General features: G+C 54.0%; 2 protein-coding genes across 2 annotated transcripts; one reads left to right on the plus strand and one right to left on the minus strand.

The window, feature by feature from the left end:
- Window positions 1–5,201: 5,201 nt before the first annotated feature.
- On the minus strand, window positions 5,202–6,091 carry LOC139838863 (uncharacterized). The gene is made up of 3 exons (XM_071828880.1): window positions 5,927–6,091; window positions 5,714–5,819; window positions 5,202–5,629 (listed from the first exon to the last, which is right to left on the minus strand). The coding sequence occupies exons 1-3, from the start codon at window positions 6,089–6,091 to the stop codon at window positions 5,202–5,204; spliced, it is 699 nt and encodes a 232-aa protein (XP_071684981.1).
- Window positions 6,092–6,456: 365 nt separating this feature from the next.
- Window positions 6,457–16,760, plus strand: LOC139838864 (uncharacterized). The gene is made up of 3 exons (XM_071828881.1): window positions 6,457–6,487; window positions 15,978–16,232; window positions 16,315–16,760. Exons 1-3 carry the CDS (start codon window positions 6,457–6,459, stop codon window positions 16,758–16,760), a joined length of 732 nt encoding a protein of 243 aa, XP_071684982.1.
- Window positions 16,761–18,298: the final 1,538 nt, after the last annotated feature.

Below are 18,298 nucleotides of genomic sequence, written 5' to 3' on the forward strand. Positions count from 1 at the left end.
CGCACCGAGAGAGTCGAGTTCGAGGTGGTGGACCTCGTGAGTCCCTACCACGCGCTCCTGGGCAGGCCGGCCCTGACCAAGTTCATGGCGGTGCCCCACTATGGGTACCTGAAGATGAAGCTGCCTGGCCCCAAGGGGGTCATTACCGTAGCCGGCGATTATCGTCGCTCCATGGACTGCGCCACGCAGAGCTCCAAGATGGCCCAGACGCTGGTCATCGCCACCGAGAAACAGCTCATCCACGACGCCGTCGCCCTCGCCAAAGCCGCGCAGACAGACATGCCGGCTGCGGGCAACCCGGCTGGGACGACTCACTTCCAGCCGGCCGACAACACCAAGAAGATCCTGCTGGACCCGGCGCAGCCGGGACAGTTCGTCACCATCGGTGCCGGCTTGAACAAGAAATAGGAAAGCGAGCTCACCAGCTTCCTCCGTGAGAATCGGGACATCTTCGCATGGACTCCAAGAGACATGCCGGGTGTCCCGAGGGAGTTGGCTGAGCACCACCTCCACGTCCGGCCTGAAGCCAAGCCGGTGAAGCAGCCTCTCAGGCGCTTCGCCAAAGAACGAAGGAAGGCCATCGGTGAAGAAATCGCCCGGCTCCTAGCTGCCGGCTTCATCATGGAAGTGCTGCACCCGGACTGGTTGGCGAACCCGGTCCTGGTTTTGAAGAAGAACGGCTCCTGGCGCATGTGTATCGACTACACCAGCCTGAACAAGGCGTGCCCGAAGGACCCCTTCCCCCTGCCGCGCATAGATCAAGTCATAGACTCGACTGCCGGTTGTGAACTGTTGTCTTTCTTAGACGCCTATTCAGGCTACCACCAGATTCCTTTGAATCCGGCCGATCAAATAAAGACTTCGTTCATTACCCCGTACGGGGCTTATTACACGACTATGCCGTTCGGCTTGAAAAATGCAGGCGCCACCTACCAAAGGTGCATGCAGAAATGCTTGCAGGATCAAATCGGCAGAAACGTTCACGCGTACGTGGATGATGTCGTTGTCAAGACCAAGGAGACGACTACCCTCCTTGATGACCTGAGAGAAACCTTCACCAATTTGAGAAGATTCCGGATGAAGCTCAACCCGGCCAAGTGCACATTCGGCGTGCCGTCTGGCCAGCTCCTTGGCTACCTCGTCTCTCGCCGAGGGATCGAAGCCAACCCGGACAAGATCGGTGCCCTGGAGAAGATGGAACTGCCGCAGTGCCTCAAGGACGTCCAGAAGTTTGCTGGCTGCCTGGCCTCCTTGAGCCGCTTCGTCAGCCGGCTGGGGGAGAAGGCACTGCCCCTGTATCAACTAATGAAGAAGGCGGACAAGTTCGTCTGGTCACCGCAGGCGGATGAGGCCTTCCGTGACTTGAAGCGCGTGCTATCAACCGCGCCAATCCTTGCAACGCCGGCTTCAATGGAGCCGATGCTGTTGTACATCGCAGCCACCAACCGGGTGGTTAGCGTTGTCCTGGTGGTGGAGCGCAGAGAAGCCGGCAACAGGGAGCAGCTGGTTCAGCGCCCAGTCTATTACCTTAGCGAAGTGCTCTCCCAGTCGAAGCAAAATTACCCCCACTACTGTAAGGTCACCTACGGCGTCTACATGGCGGCCAAGAAGCTGAAGCACTACTTCCAAGAGCACCCCATCAGGGTGGTTGCCACAGCACCCTTGGCGGAAATCATAGGCAGCAAGGATGCCAACGGCCGGGTTGCCAAGTGGGCCCTGGAGCTAGCCGCCCACACCATCCTCTACGAGCCACGCACAGCCATCAAGTCGCAGATCCTCGCGGACTTCTTCGTCGACTGGGCTGAGATGCAGTACTTGCCGCCTGTGCCGGATTCCACGCATTGGAAGATGCACTTCGACGGCTCGAAGATGCGCAATGGCTTAGGAGCCGGCATCGTCATCACCTCTCCCAAGGGGGACCGGCTGGACTACGTCCTGCAGATCCACTTCGCCGCATCCAACAATGTGGCGGAATATGAAGCGCTCATTCATGGGCTGAAGCTGGCCAAGGAGATTGGCGTGCGTCGCATACTCTGCTTCGGCGACTCCGACTTGGTCATACAGCAAGCATCTGGCGACTGGGACGCGAAGGACGCCAACATGGCCTCATACCGCTTCCATGTCCAGCAGCTATCCGGCTTCTTCGACGGCTGCGAATTCCACCATGTGCCACGAGCAAACAACGAAGCGGCCGATGCCTTATCCAAGATTGGCTCAACCCGGCAAGCCATTCCGCCGGGTGTCGCCTTGGCGGTTCTCAAGAAGCCGTCCATCATACCGTCACCGGACTCGGATTCAATATTCGTGCCGGCTGACCCGGGGGCTAACAAGCCAAACCCGCCGGCTAGCATGCCGAACCCGGGGACTTCTCAGTCCAACCCGGGGGCTTCATCGCCCAAGTCGGGGGCTAACAAGCCAAACCCGCCGGCTAGCATGCCGAACCCGGGACTTCTCGGTCCAACGCGGGGGCTTCATCGCCAAACTCGGGGGCTAGCAAGCCGAACCCGCCGGCTAGCAAGCCGAACCCGGCGACCATGCAGTCGAATCCGGAAGCTCCCACGCAGGAGGCCCTGTTGGTCAGCGTATTCGAGATAAGATGCGTACCTTCATGGGCACAAGAATTCCTCTCCTACCTCACCGACGGTGTGCTGCCTGATGATAGAGTCCAGGCCAGGCAGATTGAGAGAAGGGCCAAGGCCTATACCATCATCAACCACCAGCTGTACAAACGCAGCGTAAGTGGGGTGTTCCAGCGGTGCGTCGAGCCGGCTGAAGGGATTGAACTCCTACGGGAAATCCATCAAGGAGAGTGCGGACATCACGCCTCATCCAGAGCCATAGTGGCCAAAGCCTTCCGGCACGGTTTTTACTGGCGACTGCGCTCAGAGACGCAGAAGATTTGGTGAAGAAGTGCAACGGCTGTCAGCGCTTCGCAAAGCAAAGACACCAGCCGGCTTCCGCCTTGAAAACCATCCCCATCACATGGCCATTTGCCGTATGGGGCTTGGATATGGTAGGCCCATTCAGAACAGCGCGAGGCGGCATGACACACCTCTTGGTGATGATTGACAAATTCACCAAGTGGATCGAAGCCAAGCCAATCAAGAAACTGGACGGGTCCACAGCCGTCACATTCCTCAAGGAAATCATTGTGAGATTCGGCTACCCCCACACCATCATCACCGACAACGGCACCAACTTCTCCCAAGGCATCTTCTCCCGCTATTGCGGGGAAATGGGGATCCGGATGGCCCTATCTTCGTGGCACACCCGCAGTCCAACGGACAAGTGGAAAAGGCTAACGGCTTAGTCCTAGCCGGCATCCGGCCCCGGCTGGTGGAGCCGCTCGAGCGAGCAGCCGGCTGCTGGATTGAAGAACTGCCCAATGTGCCGTGGAGCTCTGCGCACAACGACAAACCGCTCGCCGGCTTCACACCATTTTTCCTCGTATACGGGGCCGAAGCCGTCTTGCCGACTGATATCGAGCATGACGCGCCAAGGATCAAGCTCTACACGTGCCGAAGCCAAAGAAGCTCGCGAAGATGGAGTTGACCTGGTCGAAGAGGCCCGGCTGCTGGCTGAGTCTAGATCTACTATCTACCAGCAAAGCCTCCGACGCTATCACAGCCGGAAGGTCCAGCCCTTAGCATTCCGAGAGGGAGACCTAGTGCTCCGGCTGATCCAGAGGACAGCCGGACAGCATAAACTATCATCCCCATGGGAGGGTCCCTTCATCGTGAGCAAGGCAGTAGGCAATGATTCATACTATCTCATAGATGCCCAAGAGGCTAAGAAAAACAAGCCGGACAAGGCTGACGAGGAGACTAAACGTCCCTGGAATGTCAAAGTTACTCCGCCCATTTTACACATGAGAGCAGGAATGTAAGTATACCTTGTATCCCCTTTGGGAGTTATGAAAAAGCTTGCGCCAAGAGCGTTGTTTCCGACAAGTTTTTCGCGTACTTTACCTTGTTTCGCCAATTGGCTTGAACCCTCTCGCGCGGCCGGCTCAGTAACGTGATCCGGTTTCCGACAGCCGGCTTCCGATCCAGCTACAGACCGCAACCCGGCTGTCCGGCTGGCGGGAGTAAGGCCTAGGGAGCCGGCACGCGAAAAACGACTAAAGGAAAGAGTAAAAGCGAGTTGACTTGCAACTTTTCATAAAAGTGCCGGATTGCCGAATTCAGCTCGTTCGACTGAAATACTGTCGGCCTCACCCAGCGGCCCGCTCTTGATCCGGCGACGGATCGCAAGTCGGACGTATGACCGGCAAGGGCACAGCCAAAGAGTGGGGTGGATGGGAAAAAGCGAACGAGTCGAAAGAAAGCAACTCGGTACACAATTGATTAACAAACACATTAAAGTGTGACATAATTAAAAGGCGATAATATTGTCTTACATCTGCACCCGGCATCCCGGGGATTTAATAAACTGTCTTGGCAAAAGAACAACCGAAAAGCAGGAAATCTAAGCCGGAGGGGCATCGCCGGGAGCCGGCTGCCGGGTCGTCCTCAGGCACGTCTTCCGCCTCCTCATCATCCATGTATTCTTCATCGGATGGAGGAGGGTTCGGGTCCGCGACGAAGAGGGCCTTGTCGACGAAGCCGGCGATGGTGCTGGCTCGAGCAAGGCGGGCGGCCTTGAGCTCAGCCGGGAGCTTGTCCTCCACGCCGGCTCGCCGGAACTCAAGCTGCCCCAGGTCCACCTCGTTGTACCAGGAGAGGACGAAGGACAGCGCCATGTCGGCACCGGCGCGCGTGGCCGACTCCTTCCAGTCGAAGAAGCGGTCCGGCGCCCGCTCCATCGCGGAGATGAGGCCGGAGATATCTTGCGGCGCCGCCTCTTCGAGCCACGGCAGGGGCACCAGCTCTTCAGCCGCCTTCCGGAGCTCCCAGCCGAGCTTGGTGACGGGCTCGATGCGGGCAGCCATGGACGCCAGGTGGTCCTCCATGGAGAAGTACTCCGAGCTGCCCTCGCCGGTCTCCCGCCTCCTGGAGTCGCGCGCGACGCCAACGGCTGCCAAAGCCGCCTCCTGCGTCTCCGGGAAGGCCGCTGCAAAAAGAAGAAGCAAGTCAGAAACCATCAAAGCCGAAATAAGCTGAAAAATGCAAATTTTCGAAGTCCTAAGCCAAAAGGAAAAGCCTGGCGGCAGCCGGCAAGAACCGACTGTCCCCAGCCCAAAGATGAGGATAACGAAGAAATCAGAAGTTTCTGCTGCCGGCTGCCAACAAAAGCCGGCAGTCGACAGCCGAAAGCCGGCAAAGGGAAAGGAACATAAAGATGTACTCACCCGCCAAGCCGCGATCAAGCGCGCTAAAATCGTCGGTCCAACGTTTGGCGGTAGCCGTCAGCTCTGTGGACTTGGCGGTGACCTCCTCCTGCAGCGCAAGCCGCTGCTTCTCCACCTCCGTCAGCCGCCGGCTCAGATCGTCCACCTTCGCCTTCTCCGCCGTCCTGAGGGAGTTGAGCTCGGTGAGATGGTTCTGCTCCAGCAGGCGCAGCCGCGTCAGCTCCTGCTCAGCCAGCTTGAGCTTGCCTGCGGCAGATCGGCCCGCCTCCTCGCTCTCGGCGCACTGCGCGCGAGCGGCTCGGAGATCCGACTCCAGCTGCGGGACCTTGGCGGCCTCAACTGCGAGGCGGCCGGAAAGAAATGTCAGCCAACCAAGATTAAAAAAGAAACAAGACATCAAGTCGAAAGAAGCATAGAGCTTACCCTTGACAGCCTCCAGCTCGCGAGCCAAGCCGGCTCGCTCGATCTTAGCCTTGTGGTAGCTGGTCACCACCTGGTTGTACAAGAAGGTGCGCCGCTCCTCAACCGTCTGAAAGAATCAGTTGCTTAGACGAAACCTGGACTGGCTTCAGGCAGCCGGCCCACGTCTCGGAGGGCTACCAGGACAAGAAAATTGCAAAAGAAAAGAAAACACACCTTCTCGGCATCCTCCAGCGTCGCCAGCTGGGCAAGGGTCTCGGCGGCCTTGGTCTTGAGGCTGGCGCGATAGCCGGAGAAAAGCATCTTCATGGGCGCCGTGCCAGGCTGCCCCTCCCGGCTGAGTACCTCGCAGGAGTTCGCCTGGTGCCATGCCTTCTCCATAGTTCCCGCCGAGCCGGCTGGAGTCGGAGGCAGACGGCACAGCCACCAACCGGGCACCCTTGGCCACGTGAAGGCCTTCAGACGGGCCCGCTGGGCCCTTTGTCCTCACCAGCGCGCGCGAGTCGGCGCCCTCCATGCGCGCCGGCTCGTCCCTCGCCGGCTCCTCCCTGGCCGGCTCCTCTGTCGTCGGCTGCGGCGGCGGCGTCGCTCCGGGCGCAGCGGATGGCCCAGCCGGCACAGTTGCCTCCGGCGCTTGAGGCGCTCCTTCCGGAGACCTCTCCGGCACCACGACGTTGGGCGCGGGCCCGCCGACTCCGGTCGAAGGCGGAGCAGCCCCGCCGGCTCCGGCTCCGGTGGAAGGCGGCATGCCCCGCCCGGCCCCGCCGGGCTGGGTCCGTAAGAGGTGTCCGGCGCGGGAACATGTCGTCCAGTGTCGGCTGCCGCGTTGGCTCGACCCGCGTGCCGCGATCTGGCGCGGAGGCCAGCGGCACGGCAAGGGAAGAAGCCCCTGTCGCAGGCGGCGGCGGCGTAGGTGCGCGCGAAGAAGGCTGCGGCGTCTGCTCCCTCCTCTGGCGCGGAAGCGGCGACACAACGCGCGGAGCTTGCCGGGAGCCGCCGCCCTGGGCAAACTTGATAGGGGCCCTAGCCGGATAAACAGAAAGATAATAAGCATAAAAGTAAGGAAAGAAAAGGAATCAAACAAGAAAAAGAGAGAGAGAACTCACCCGGCCTGCTCCGGGACCTTCTTCGGCTGCTGCCGGCGCTGCTTCTTCGCCTTCGCCTCCCAGGCGGCGGTGGAGCCGGCTCGCTTCGTGCCCTTGGGCGCCGAAGTCGCCGTGGTGCTTGGCGGCCTCGTACGCAGAGGCACGGCGGGGATTGGCCCCGTGCCGGACGTCGCCGGCTCCTCCTCCTCCTGCTGCTCTGGTGAGGGGGGCGGATTGTGCTCCCCCTGGCCGCCTAGATCAGGCGCCTGCGGCAGGTCGTCGTCGCCGGCATGGTCGCCGGCTTGGTCAGCCGGATCGACGTGATCCGGCGTCCACCTCCTCGTCGCCAGGTCGCCGTCTTCGGCGTTCTGGCGCTCAAAAAGCTAGCAAGACAGAGAAAACATAAGCATATGACAAGCCGGAAGTCGGCAGAAGAAAAACGAAGCCGGCCTCGCAGCCGCAAGCCGGAAAATGGCAAAGACACGAGGCTTACCCGCGCCGGTGGATGGTCCCTGTCGCAGGGCACCAGCCCGTAACTCCAGTCCTCCGACAGGTTCACCTTGGTGATGTGGTTCACCCGGCTGGCCACCTGGGCCTTGGAGAGCCGCGCAATGGACGTCCGGTTCGGATCGAACCGGCCGGACATGTGCCCGATCTTGTGGGTGCGCATCTGGAGCGGCAGCACCCGGCGCTCGGCGATGGTGCAGAGGAGATCTTCGGCAGTCAGCCCGCCATCGGTGGCGGTCGCCAGGAAGTCCCAAAGCAGATTCACCTCGGCGTTCTGATCCGTCGAGCGGGCATTGTGGCTCCAGTTGATCCGGCCGACTGGAGGAGCCGGGTTGAACTCCGGCAGGTTGATCCGGTCGACGAGCTCCCCCTCGTTGCGCACGTAGAAGAATGACATTTGCCAGTTCTTCACCGAGTCGACGGTGGGGATCTTAGGGAAAGGCGTACCAGGCCGGGTGTAGATCGAGGCGGCGCCGCAGGCCCGCAGGCGGCCGTCGTTGGTCTGCGCCTTCAAGAAGAAGAGCCGGCTCCAGAAGTCGATGTCGGGCCACAAGCCGGCGTAAGCCTCCATGAACGCCACGAAGCAGCTCAGGAGGACGCACGCGTTGGCCGGCAAGTGATGCGGCTGAAGACCGAAGTGGTCGAGGAATTGCCGGAAGAACATTGAAGCCGGCAGGCCTAGCCCGCGATCCAGATGCGCGCCGAAGACGACGCGCTCGCCGGGCCGCGGCTCGGGCTCCACCTCCTCGCCGGGCACCCGCGTGATCACCGACTGCGGGATCCGCCGGAGGCGCACCAGTCGCTCGACGTCGTCCTCCCGCATGTAGGAGCCCCTCCACGATCCGCTGGGGGACGCCATCGACGAGGACGAGGAAGAAGATGACCAGGAGAGGCTGAACGGCGAGGAAGAACCTTGCGACCGCGGCGGCGACAACGGCGGCTGAGGACGCTCCGTCGAGATGCGCGGCCCCGTGGCGCCGGATTGACGGAGTGGCGGCGGCGGATCGGTGGAGATTCGCCCGCCGGAGTTCGCCAGCGGAAGGAGTTCGCCGGAGCAGTAGCGGGCTCGGGCGCAGAGAGCGATGGAAGCAGGAGCGCGAGGAGGAAGAGAATGGCGAGTGGCCGCCTCGATGCCTCCCCCGCGGCATTTATAGCCTCCTGCCGCGGGCGGTTGGCCTCCAAGTGGCGGTCGTGGGCCGTAACTCCCCGGATTTACTGCGCCGTAACTCCTCCCACGTCCACAACGGTTATCGGAAACGGCCACACCACGTCGCCCACTACCGCACCGGATCCGGAGGGACATTGATGTGACCAGACGAACCGACCGCCGTGCCGTGCGTCAGACCGGTCAAGTCGGGCGCAGGGCCCGAGGCGGCGGAGACTCCGGCGCGCCGCAAGCCGGAGCCGGACCAAAAGTTCCACCCGAGCCAAAATTCGTCAGCAAGGCGGAGGCGCCATCAGATCTTGCGAGAAAGCAAAAAACTGCACAAGTGTAAAAAGCGGCCGGCTAGAAGCAGCCGGCAGGAACGAGCCGGATGAGGGCGCAGCCGGCTGAATGGAAATTCTTAGTCGGCCCCTCCAAGTGCCGTCAAATATACTCGAGAAGCCAGGAAAACCTGCCTAGGTCCTTCTGGGCGCAGGACCTTGCCAGCTTCGGGGGCTAATGTCGGGGGGAAGACCCCGGATAGGGCAATGGACGCGGAGCAGCCGGCTGGCCGCTGGCCGGCTCGCGGCAAAGGCCGGCTGAGGAGCAGCCGGCTGGTGCCGTGGCCGGCTGGTCCGGAAGCCGGCTGGCTCTAGGTCCTAGTCGGCCTGGCTACGGCCACCAATGCTGTAGCTGGGCCGGCTTCTACAAGCCATATCCGACTGGGGTTTGTACCTCAGACCGACTCGAGGCTGGCGAGTCTTGCACTGGAAGGAACCGGGTTGGTGATCCGGGTTCCTAAAGTCCACGCTGACTCCATCTTCCGTAAAGCGCGGGGCACTGTGGAGCAATAGTGCCGCGCGATGGACAGGCCGTCAGGGCTTACGACGATCCGTACTGGCTACAGTGGCTGACGGCGACAGGGACACCTCCTCCATACCGCTGACCGTGGCAGCCGGATGGGACAGGCCACGATGCCTCAACCACTCCTGACGTCACCGCCTCGGGAAGGAGCGGAAGCCGAAGCCGGCCCAGCCGGCCAGTAAACTATAGGGTCTTATATGTAAAGTGCCGGTGCCTATATAAGCCGCACTACCCCCTCTCGTGCAGGGGATCGATCATTGATTGCTTTGACCCACCTACGGAGCTGCCCTGTGAGAGAGACCATAGTCTTCCTTAGCCTCTCAGGAGCAGCCAGACACAGCTCTAGGAGCACCATTGTATTGTGTGATCATCATATACACTCATAGCAGGAGTAGAGGTTTTACCTCCATCGGAGGGCCTCGAACCTGGGTACGTCGCCGTGTCGCTCGTGCCCATACCCGCATCCGGATACCGCCGTGAGATCCCTCAGGAACCACATCGATTAGCCACCCTATGGCATATGCCGTGACGATACCACGACAGATGGCACAAAGAGGACCGTAAGTCGGACGGGGAGTTGAGACACCCCGCAGATGGAACGCAATGGAGAATCGACAGAGAGTTCAAAGATTTTGCAGCTGACGCAAGGAACATAAGATTTGGTCTAAGTACAGATGGCATGAATCCTTTTGGCGAGCAGAGCTCCAGCCATAGCACCTGGCCCGTGACTCTATGCATCTACAACCTTCCTCCTTGGTTGTGCATGAAGCGGAAGTTCATTATGATGCAAGTGCTCATCCAAGGTCCGAAGCAACCCGGCAACGACATCGATGTGTACCTAAGGCCATTAGTTGATGAACTTTTACAGCTGTGGGGCAGACCTGGTGTCCGTGTGTGGGATGAGCACAAAGAAGAGGAATTTGACCTATGAGCGTTGCTTTTCGTAACCATCAACGATTGGCCTGCTCTTAGTAACCTTTCGGGACTGTCAAATAAGGGATACAATGCATGCACGCACTGCTTACATGAGACTGAAAGTGTACATTTGCCAAATTGTAAGAAGAACGTGTACCTTGGGCATCGTCGATTTCTTCCGAAAATTCATCCAGTAAGAAAGAAAGGCAAACATTACAACGGCAAGGCAGATCACCGGCCGAAGCCTGCGGAACACACTGGTGCTGAGGTATTTGATATGGTCAAGGATTTGAAAGTCATCTTTGGAAAGGGTCCTGGCGAACAATCAGTTCCGAAGGGAGCTGACGGGCACGCAGCCATGTGGAAGAAGAAATCTATATTCTGGGAGCTAGAATATTGGAAAGTCCTAGAAGTCCGCTCTGCAATCGACGTGATGCACGTTACGAAGAATATTTGCGTGAACCTCCTAAGCTTCTTGGGCGTGTATGGGAAGACAAATGATACAAAGGAAGCACGGCAGGACCAGCAACGTTTGAAAGACCCTGATGACCGGCATCCGGAATGGTTTCAAGGTCGTGCCAGCTACGCTCTGACCAAAGAAGAGAAGGTCATCTTTTTTGAATGCATGAGCAGTATGAAGGTCCCGTCTGGATTCTCGTCCAATATAAAGGGAATAATAAACATGGCGGAGAAAAAGTTCCAAAACCTGAAGTCTCACGACTGCCACGTGATTATGACGCAATTGCTTCCGATTGCTTTGAGGGGGCTCCTGCCGGAAAATGTTCGAGTAGCCATTGTGAAGCTATGTGCATTCCTCAATGCAATCTCTCGTAAGGTAATCAATCCGTAAGTTCTACCACGGTTACAGAACGATGTGATCCAATGTCTTGTCAGTTTCGAGTTGGTGTTCCCACCATCCTTCTTCAATATTATGACGCACCTCCTGGTTCACCTAGTCGAAGAGATTTCCATTCTCGGTCCTGTATTTCTACACAATATGTTCCCCTTCAAGAGGTTCATGGGAATATTAAAGAAATATGTTCGTAACCGTGCTAGGCCAGAAGGAAGCATCGCCAAGGGCTATGGAAATGAGGAGGTAATTGAGTTTTGTGTTGACTTTGTTCCTGCCCTTAAGCCGATTGGTCTTCCTCGATCGCGGCACGAGGGGAGACTAAGTGGAAAAGGCACGATCGGAAGGAAATCAACGATATGTATGGACGGCCATTCTCTGACTGAAGCACACCACACAGTTCTGACCAATTCCAGCTTGGTGGCTCCGTACTTTGAGAAACACAAGAATATTTTACGCTCGGACAACCCTGGGAAGCCTGAATCCTGGATTAGGAAGGCCCACATGGAGACTTTCGGCAGTTGGTTGAGAAAACATTTAATGAATGACGATCATGTTGTAGATCAGCTGTACATGTTGGCCAAGACACCATCTTCGACTATAACGACTTTCCAAGGGTATGAGATAAATGGGAATACATTTTACACGATCGCCCAAGATAAAAAGAGCACCAACCAAAACAGTGGTGTCCGCTTTGATGCAGCAACCGAGAATGGGCAAAAGGTCACATATTATGGTTACATAGAGGAGATATGGGAACTTGACTATGGACCCTTCTTTAAGGTCCCTTTGTTTTGGTGCAAATGGTTCAAGCTAACAGGAGGTGGGGTAAAGGTGGACCAGCAATACGGAATGACAATGGTGGATTTCAACAATCTTGGTTACCTTGACGAACCATTCGTCCTAGCGAAAGATGTCGCTCAGGTTTTCTATGTGAAGGACATGAGTAGCAAACCGAGGAAACGGAAAGATAAGAAAATGATAATGCTGGCATATACACAATTAATTTGTTTTTACTACATGTTTTCAGGACTGACATATGGCGGACGATAGAGCTGACCCGATTATGGACAACTATGATCCGGACGCTGAAGACCATATGTTCGGCATCATAAACGGCGATATTCTATATGTGCCGACCGGACAAGAAGAAGATGATATCTCTTCTTATCTGAACCTTGACGGTGAAGATGAAGGGCGCCGTCTGACAAGGGATTAACTTGTCAATGCCTATGGATTGTAGGCTAGGGTTTAGTTAGAAGTAGAGGGCAAGTAGATCTCGAAGGTTTCAGCCGAAAAGTACTCGACGATTATGAAAACTAGGGTTTGCAGACAATGATTCGATTGATTCTTTGTCCCTCGACTCCCCCTTATATATGAGGTGGAGCCGAGGGATCCGTGCTATACAAGTTTACATAGTCCGGGACGGTTTCTAACTCATCCCGCCAGATCACAAACAATACTTCCTATTACAACTCTATCTTTCCTTAGTAAATCTTGGGCTCCCGAATCTTCTTATTCTTCGGGTATTGGGCTTCCAGTAAACCCCGGGTACCATTTTCGGCAGGCCCATTTGGGATGCCTATGTCAGTAGCCCCCGAGATTTTGCTTGAATCGTAGAGTCAGGGAAAATCTCCATTGTTTATTTTTACTCGAAAGCTTTAACCTTTTATATTTCTTCACATAAAATTCTATATTGTACAGGGATACTGGTAATTGGGGCTAGTTCATCTGACGGATCAGGTACTAGTTAACTGCTCTAGTGGCAATCCGCAAAAACCTACTTCAAAATCACGTCCCCGGACATGATCTCGGGATACTGGTGTAAACGTCGACAGGTGCCGCTTAAGGTCTTACCATTCCGTCGAGTCCCGTCAAATTTATCGGGTACCTAACGCGTCCGTTAGGATTTTTCTTCGTATCTGTTGATACGGATAAAAGTAGCAGAGCGCAGTCTTTGGCGATGCCACGCCCAGCAGAACGGATCTGGGGTCTTACCTTCGCAAATTTTGCGGCATTCAGAAATTGATCGCAACTTCGGCGTTCTGAGAATATATTGTCGAGTGCTTTTCCGGCTGTTGGAATGGCACATTTTATCGAGTCATATATGACTTATATTGTTCTCCCGATGGGAGTATATGTAGAGTTAATTATAACTCGAAATATACTCTCTTGTTTTTCTATTTTTGTTAATTTCATCGGGCACGCGAACAGCGTTCCCGATGGGAGTAGCCCCCGAGGCTACAACCAAGAACTTGTGCTTGGTTGTAGGCTCAACATTTTAGTCCACCTTGTCGCTATATTTTCATTACTTCCCAATATGATCTCTTTCTTCTTCTCTCTTTTTTTTTATCTCTCGGGTGCGCGAACAGCGCTCCCGATGGGAGTAGCCCCCGAGGCTACAGCCAAGGACTTGTGCTTGGTTGTAGGCTCCCGCAATTTCTATATTTGTCATACTCGAAAATTTACTTTTTTCTAAAGTAGCCCCCGAGCATTTGGGCAAAAACTTGTATTTGATCAAAGGCTCCCGAAGTATTGAATAATTCTTTCTGTCGTCACTTTTCTTTTATTTTTCTTGTCGACATACTTCCCTTAATCAAATTTACTTCATCCTTCTCGAATAGTCGTGAGTTCTCTCGCTCCGTGGGTCCATTGCTTCGACCATGTTGACACGTCGTGCAAGTGGGGGACACACGTCCTCCGCTTTTCCTGGCGCACGTACGGTAACGCCTATCTCAATAAAAATACTGTTTTGCCCTTGTGTCTAGAAGATCCATTCTCACCACACGATTTCTTCATCCAACGGCACACTGCTTCACCCGATTCTTATATAAACCCTTCTTCAACCTCCGTTCATCCCCTTGCTTGCGCCGCTCATCTGTTCCCCTTCGCAAAACTTCTCCTGCGCCCGAATCTTTCCAAGCTTCCGCACTCACAGACCTTACTCTGCCCATTGCCTTTGATGCCACCGCGCACGCGACTCACTCGCCACAGCACTCCGGAATCCAAGATGGCTGCCGAGGATCTTGAGTGGGAGAGATCCAAAATCTCCACCCAGGACACCAATATGTCAAGAGGCTTGGCCTCATGAAGAAGGAGGACGCCATCCGCTTCCCAACAAGAAAGCTACCCCAAGCCTCCAATGGAGTATCGGGTTAGTTTTGTTGATCACTTAATCCGCGGCCTTTCGACCCCAATCCACGATTTCCTCCGCGGCCTTCTTTTCGTTTATGGGATTCAACTGCATCAGTTGACCCCTAATTCCATCCTTCACATTTCTATTTTCATCACGCTTTGCGAATGTTTCCTCGGAATCCCTCCCAATTGGGTTCTGTGGAAACGCATTTTCTGCCTCCGCCGCAATGGCTCCCACAACGTCACTTATAACATAGGTGGCGTTGTTATCTGTGTTCGTACTGATGTCGATTATTTCGACGTCAAATTTCCTGATTCTGTCCAAGGATGGCGCAAAAAGTGGCTCTACATTCACGAAGAAAGCGCCAACTCCGTTGAACACAACATAGTTCCTTTCGACGGAAGTGCCGAGAATCCAGCGCCGCCGCTCTGGGATGCCGAAGTTTCGAAGAAGAGAAAAAGGCGACAGAGGCACTCATGTCTCGTATCCATCACTGCAAAACACTCGAGGCAAAGAACTGTCTGGGTGTTCAAATCACTGCCTACTTCCTTAGGATTAGGGTGCAGCCTCTTCGTGCTCGCAAAAATCCCCTACGGACGTATTCTCGGTGAAAACGACGCCAATAGAATCTCCGACGATCTTTCTGCAAAGGACTTGGAGAAGTTGATCCGAAGAGTTTCCCGCTTGGCAAAAAAGGATCCTATTCCTTCCGCTTGTCGCGTGGAACCATACAGCTCCGCCAATCCTCTCCCGAGGTATTTTGCCTTCTCGAGTTTCTATCTTGTTCCGAATTTGCCCGTATCTCATTGTATTTGTGTCACTCTAATTTTTCTTTTGTCGCTGTTTTCTTGCAGAACCATCCTACTATGACTTCCCTTCCTCCTCTTCCTGAGGATGGAGAAGTCGAAGAACGGGGCATCGTTGCCGAAGATACCCCAGGTTCTTCTATTCCTGAAAGTGAAGTCGCGGGTTCCCACAAATCTGCGGCTTCCCATGAAAAGGAAGTTGAATCTGAGGCCAGTGAATCGACGCAATCCCTTCCTTCTGCAGTTTCCCCAAAGAACAAAAGGAAAAGGCATGATGCCGAGGATTCTGGCACTTCTAAGGCTGAAGAAGCTGGTCCTTCTAATCCGAAGGCAGCTTACGATCCTTATGTTGAATCCCTCATCAGCTCGTAAGTCACCTATCTCGCTATATTTTTGTACTCGAAATATTTATCTTGTCGTGCTTTTTATACTGCCGATTTTTTGATCAATCAGTGATGAGGAGGAAGAAGTACCAGTTACTGACGTGGCTCCTCGAACAAGCACGTCACGTACTGTACTTGCCTCAGACACACTAGTTGAAGGAGAAGAAACGTCGCCTCCTCAACAAGACGTCGTCACCACTACTCCGCCATCAAGCCCCCGAGTCCCTTCACCAAAAAGGGCAAGGGTTGAAAAGATTGTTGATCCTGCCCCTCAGTTGGGCAGTTCGTCGACTCTGCTCTTAGATGATGTAAGTCTGTCGACATCTATATTTTCCTTATTTTATTTTTTTCACCTTTTCTCTTTTTCATGCCGATGTTTCTTTTACTGTATTCACGCTGAACAGCCTATGATCAAGGATCTTCTCCGCATCGGGTCCCAATTTATTGGGTACCGTGAATATGCCGCCAGAGCCGAAGGTAACGACTTTTATACTCGCTATTTTGCACTGACTTTCTATTCCTGTTGCTTGTCGCTATTTTTTGATCTTTCTTTTCTTTCTTTTTCATATCTCGACAGAAAAACTCTCAGAGGCCAACGAACGTGTCGACGCACTTGCTCAAAAACTCGAGCAAAGTGAGGCGGCTCGCAAGAAAGCTGAACTTGCTGCTAGCAAAGCCAAGGCCGAGGTTGATGAAGCCAAGGTGAAAGCTGCTAGTGTCGAGGAACTGCAGAGAAGGCTCAAAGATGCCGAATCTGCCTTAGATGAGCAGAAAACTGCACAAACTGTGCGTGAACAAGAGATCATCAAGCGTCTGAAGTCGCAAAGTCGACGTACGCTGAGTAATATCATCAACCCCTTCTATTGTACTTCCTGTTTCTTGGTTTTTGACTAATGGTTTGTCTTGTGTGGCAGCCCAAACAAACCAAGATTTTGATCTGGAGAATCCCGTCAATGACCCTCTCCTTGATGCACTTTCTCTTCTGGAGTTCCATGGGCGCGAAATTCGTGAAGGCGTGGCCAATGCCAATGCGAGTTTGTCGGCGTTGTTCCCCTTCTTCTTCCCGAAGAAAGAGGAACCTTCAACTTTCCTTGCCCTTGCCAAGCTTTTCAATTCGTCGGAAGACCTGGGATTGAAGATGCGTCAGGAGAATATGAAGGTTGCTGTCGAGAGTACTGTTGCCCTGGTTGCTGACAGCCAACAGACGCTTGATTGGATGAAGGTTGGCGACACCAGTCAGATAGAGCAGTCAAGATGGAGGTCGCTGATCAAGGCGGCCAAGCCCAACACGAAGAAGATATTGGCGTATCTGGGGATCAAGCCAGCTTCAACTCCTAGCTCCTCGAGGCCGGAGGTCTAGTTGCATGCCTCTCGTTTTTCTTTTCGTTTCTTTTTGCTTCTGTCGCCAAAGTAATATTTGGCGACACGTACTTTCTTAACTCCACTGTAATGCCCTTGTAATTATTCCAAGAGATTAATGAAGACTTCTATCTTTGCTTGTTATTTGATGTTGTCTTGTTTATTTTTCAGTTGATATTTGATAACTATACTCCATCTTCTGCTCCTTCCAATGTTTCGCCTTCTTCTTCCCGCGCGAGGAAAGCTTTTGGTGATACCGCTCCTGTCGACGATACCTTGTCGCAAGAACTGGATGAACTTCGGCAACAACTTCAGTATGCGAAGAAGCAAACACTTGTGATGATGGAGCAATCTCGTAAGTCATCTGAAGCCGAAAAAATTGCTCTTCAACAAGCTCGCGAGGCCGTAGCTGCTAAGGAAATTGCTGCTTCCGAGGCTGAAAAGGCGACTATTCGAGAAAATTTCATGCTCGAATTAATGAATGAAGCCAGTGCAGATATGTCGGGTATGCCTGTTTCATCCGCTGATATCCTTTATTTGCATACTATTGTTTCTTTGAAGGTTTCCGCTTTTTTGTTTTGATAGGTGCCTTTACTGATGCTGCTGCCGAGGAAGAGAGGGTGAATGCTAGGACAACCCTCCTTGTTAATCTCTCCTTGGACCATGGTTCTTTGTTTTGGGCTACCCCGGAAAGGACCCGCCAAATTGTCAGATTTCAAGATCGCGCCTCTCAAACTCGCGATTTCCTCGACTTCTGTACCAAGACCTTGTCCATGGTTTACAACTCCATGTTTCCTCGCAACGTCCAACCAAAAACTCTTCCTGAATTGATGGAAAGGTTCAAGGATGCTCGCAAGTATCCATGATTTTGTCAAAGCTCAACTAGTAGCCTGGTGCCAGATTTGCTCTTATCATGCTCCAAATCTGCCACTCGAAGCTTGACCTTACCCAGGTTGTCGAGAAGGTTCACCAAAAAGTAAAACGGCGGAGAGTTGGTGTTGACAGGATTAACACGAAGGTTACGCCTATAGCCGAAGAAATGATTGAGGACCTACTTCGGATGGATGCCGACTTTTTTGCCGATGGCCATTATGCCGATTTTCTTGGTGCTGCTCCTGAGGAAAACAGGGTTACTCTTGATGACATATTGAATCAAGACTAGTTAGTTTCTTCTTGTAGATATTTCTTCTTTGTAATCCATGACTATATTGTAAAGCAATCATTATATTTCTCTGTTTGTTTAGCCCCCGAGTGTTTCGGTAACTCTTTACTATATTTGTATACTTGCGAGGTTTTGAACCAAGGCACTTATATATTTAAGGCGAATATGAGCCCCCAAGCTTTTTATTGAGCACTATTTTGTATTTTTGTTGACTCACGAGGTATTTGAATACCAAGGCAAGTTTTTCCTTTTGTCGATGAACTATATTGAAATTCGTCGGAGCGAAGACTTTGGTCATGTCGATAAGGAAGAAAAGTTATATTGTCACTATCTTTATTATATTGCTGCACCGCGAGCCCGCCTCATTAAAAACCTTC

The sequence above is a fragment of the Lolium perenne genome, chromosome 4 (genome assembly GCF_019359855.2).
Source record: "Lolium perenne isolate Kyuss_39 chromosome 4, Kyuss_2.0, whole genome shotgun sequence".
Taxonomy (NCBI): domain Eukaryota; kingdom Viridiplantae; phylum Streptophyta; class Magnoliopsida; order Poales; family Poaceae; genus Lolium; species Lolium perenne.

What these genes read in the sequence shown, in the direction of transcription:
- LOC139838863 (XM_071828880.1), bottom strand. Translation starts at nt 6,091, where the DNA reads ATGGAGAAGGCATGGCACCAGGCGAACTCCTGCGAGGTACTCAGCCGG. An exon ending in CGCTGGAGGATGCCGAGAAG is followed by an intron (nt 5,820 to 5,926) that starts GTGTGTTTTCTT and finishes TGATTCTTTCAG; the next exon opens with ACGGTTGAGGAGCGGCGCAC. An exon ending in CGAGCTGGAGGCTGTCAAGG is followed by an intron (nt 5,630 to 5,713) that starts GTAAGCTCTATG and finishes GCCGCCTCGCAG; the next exon opens with TTGAGGCCGCCAAGGTCCCG.
- LOC139838864 (XM_071828881.1), top strand. Translation starts at nt 6,457, where the DNA reads ATGCCCCGCCCGGCCCCGCCGGGCTGGGTCC. An exon ending in GGCCCCGCCGGGCTGGGTCC is followed by an intron (nt 6,488 to 15,977) that starts GTAAGAGGTGTC and finishes ATATCTCGACAG; the next exon opens with AAAAACTCTCAGAGGCCAAC. An exon ending in TCTGAAGTCGCAAAGTCGAC is followed by an intron (nt 16,233 to 16,314) that starts GTACGCTGAGTA and finishes CTTGTGTGGCAG; the next exon opens with CCCAAACAAACCAAGATTTT.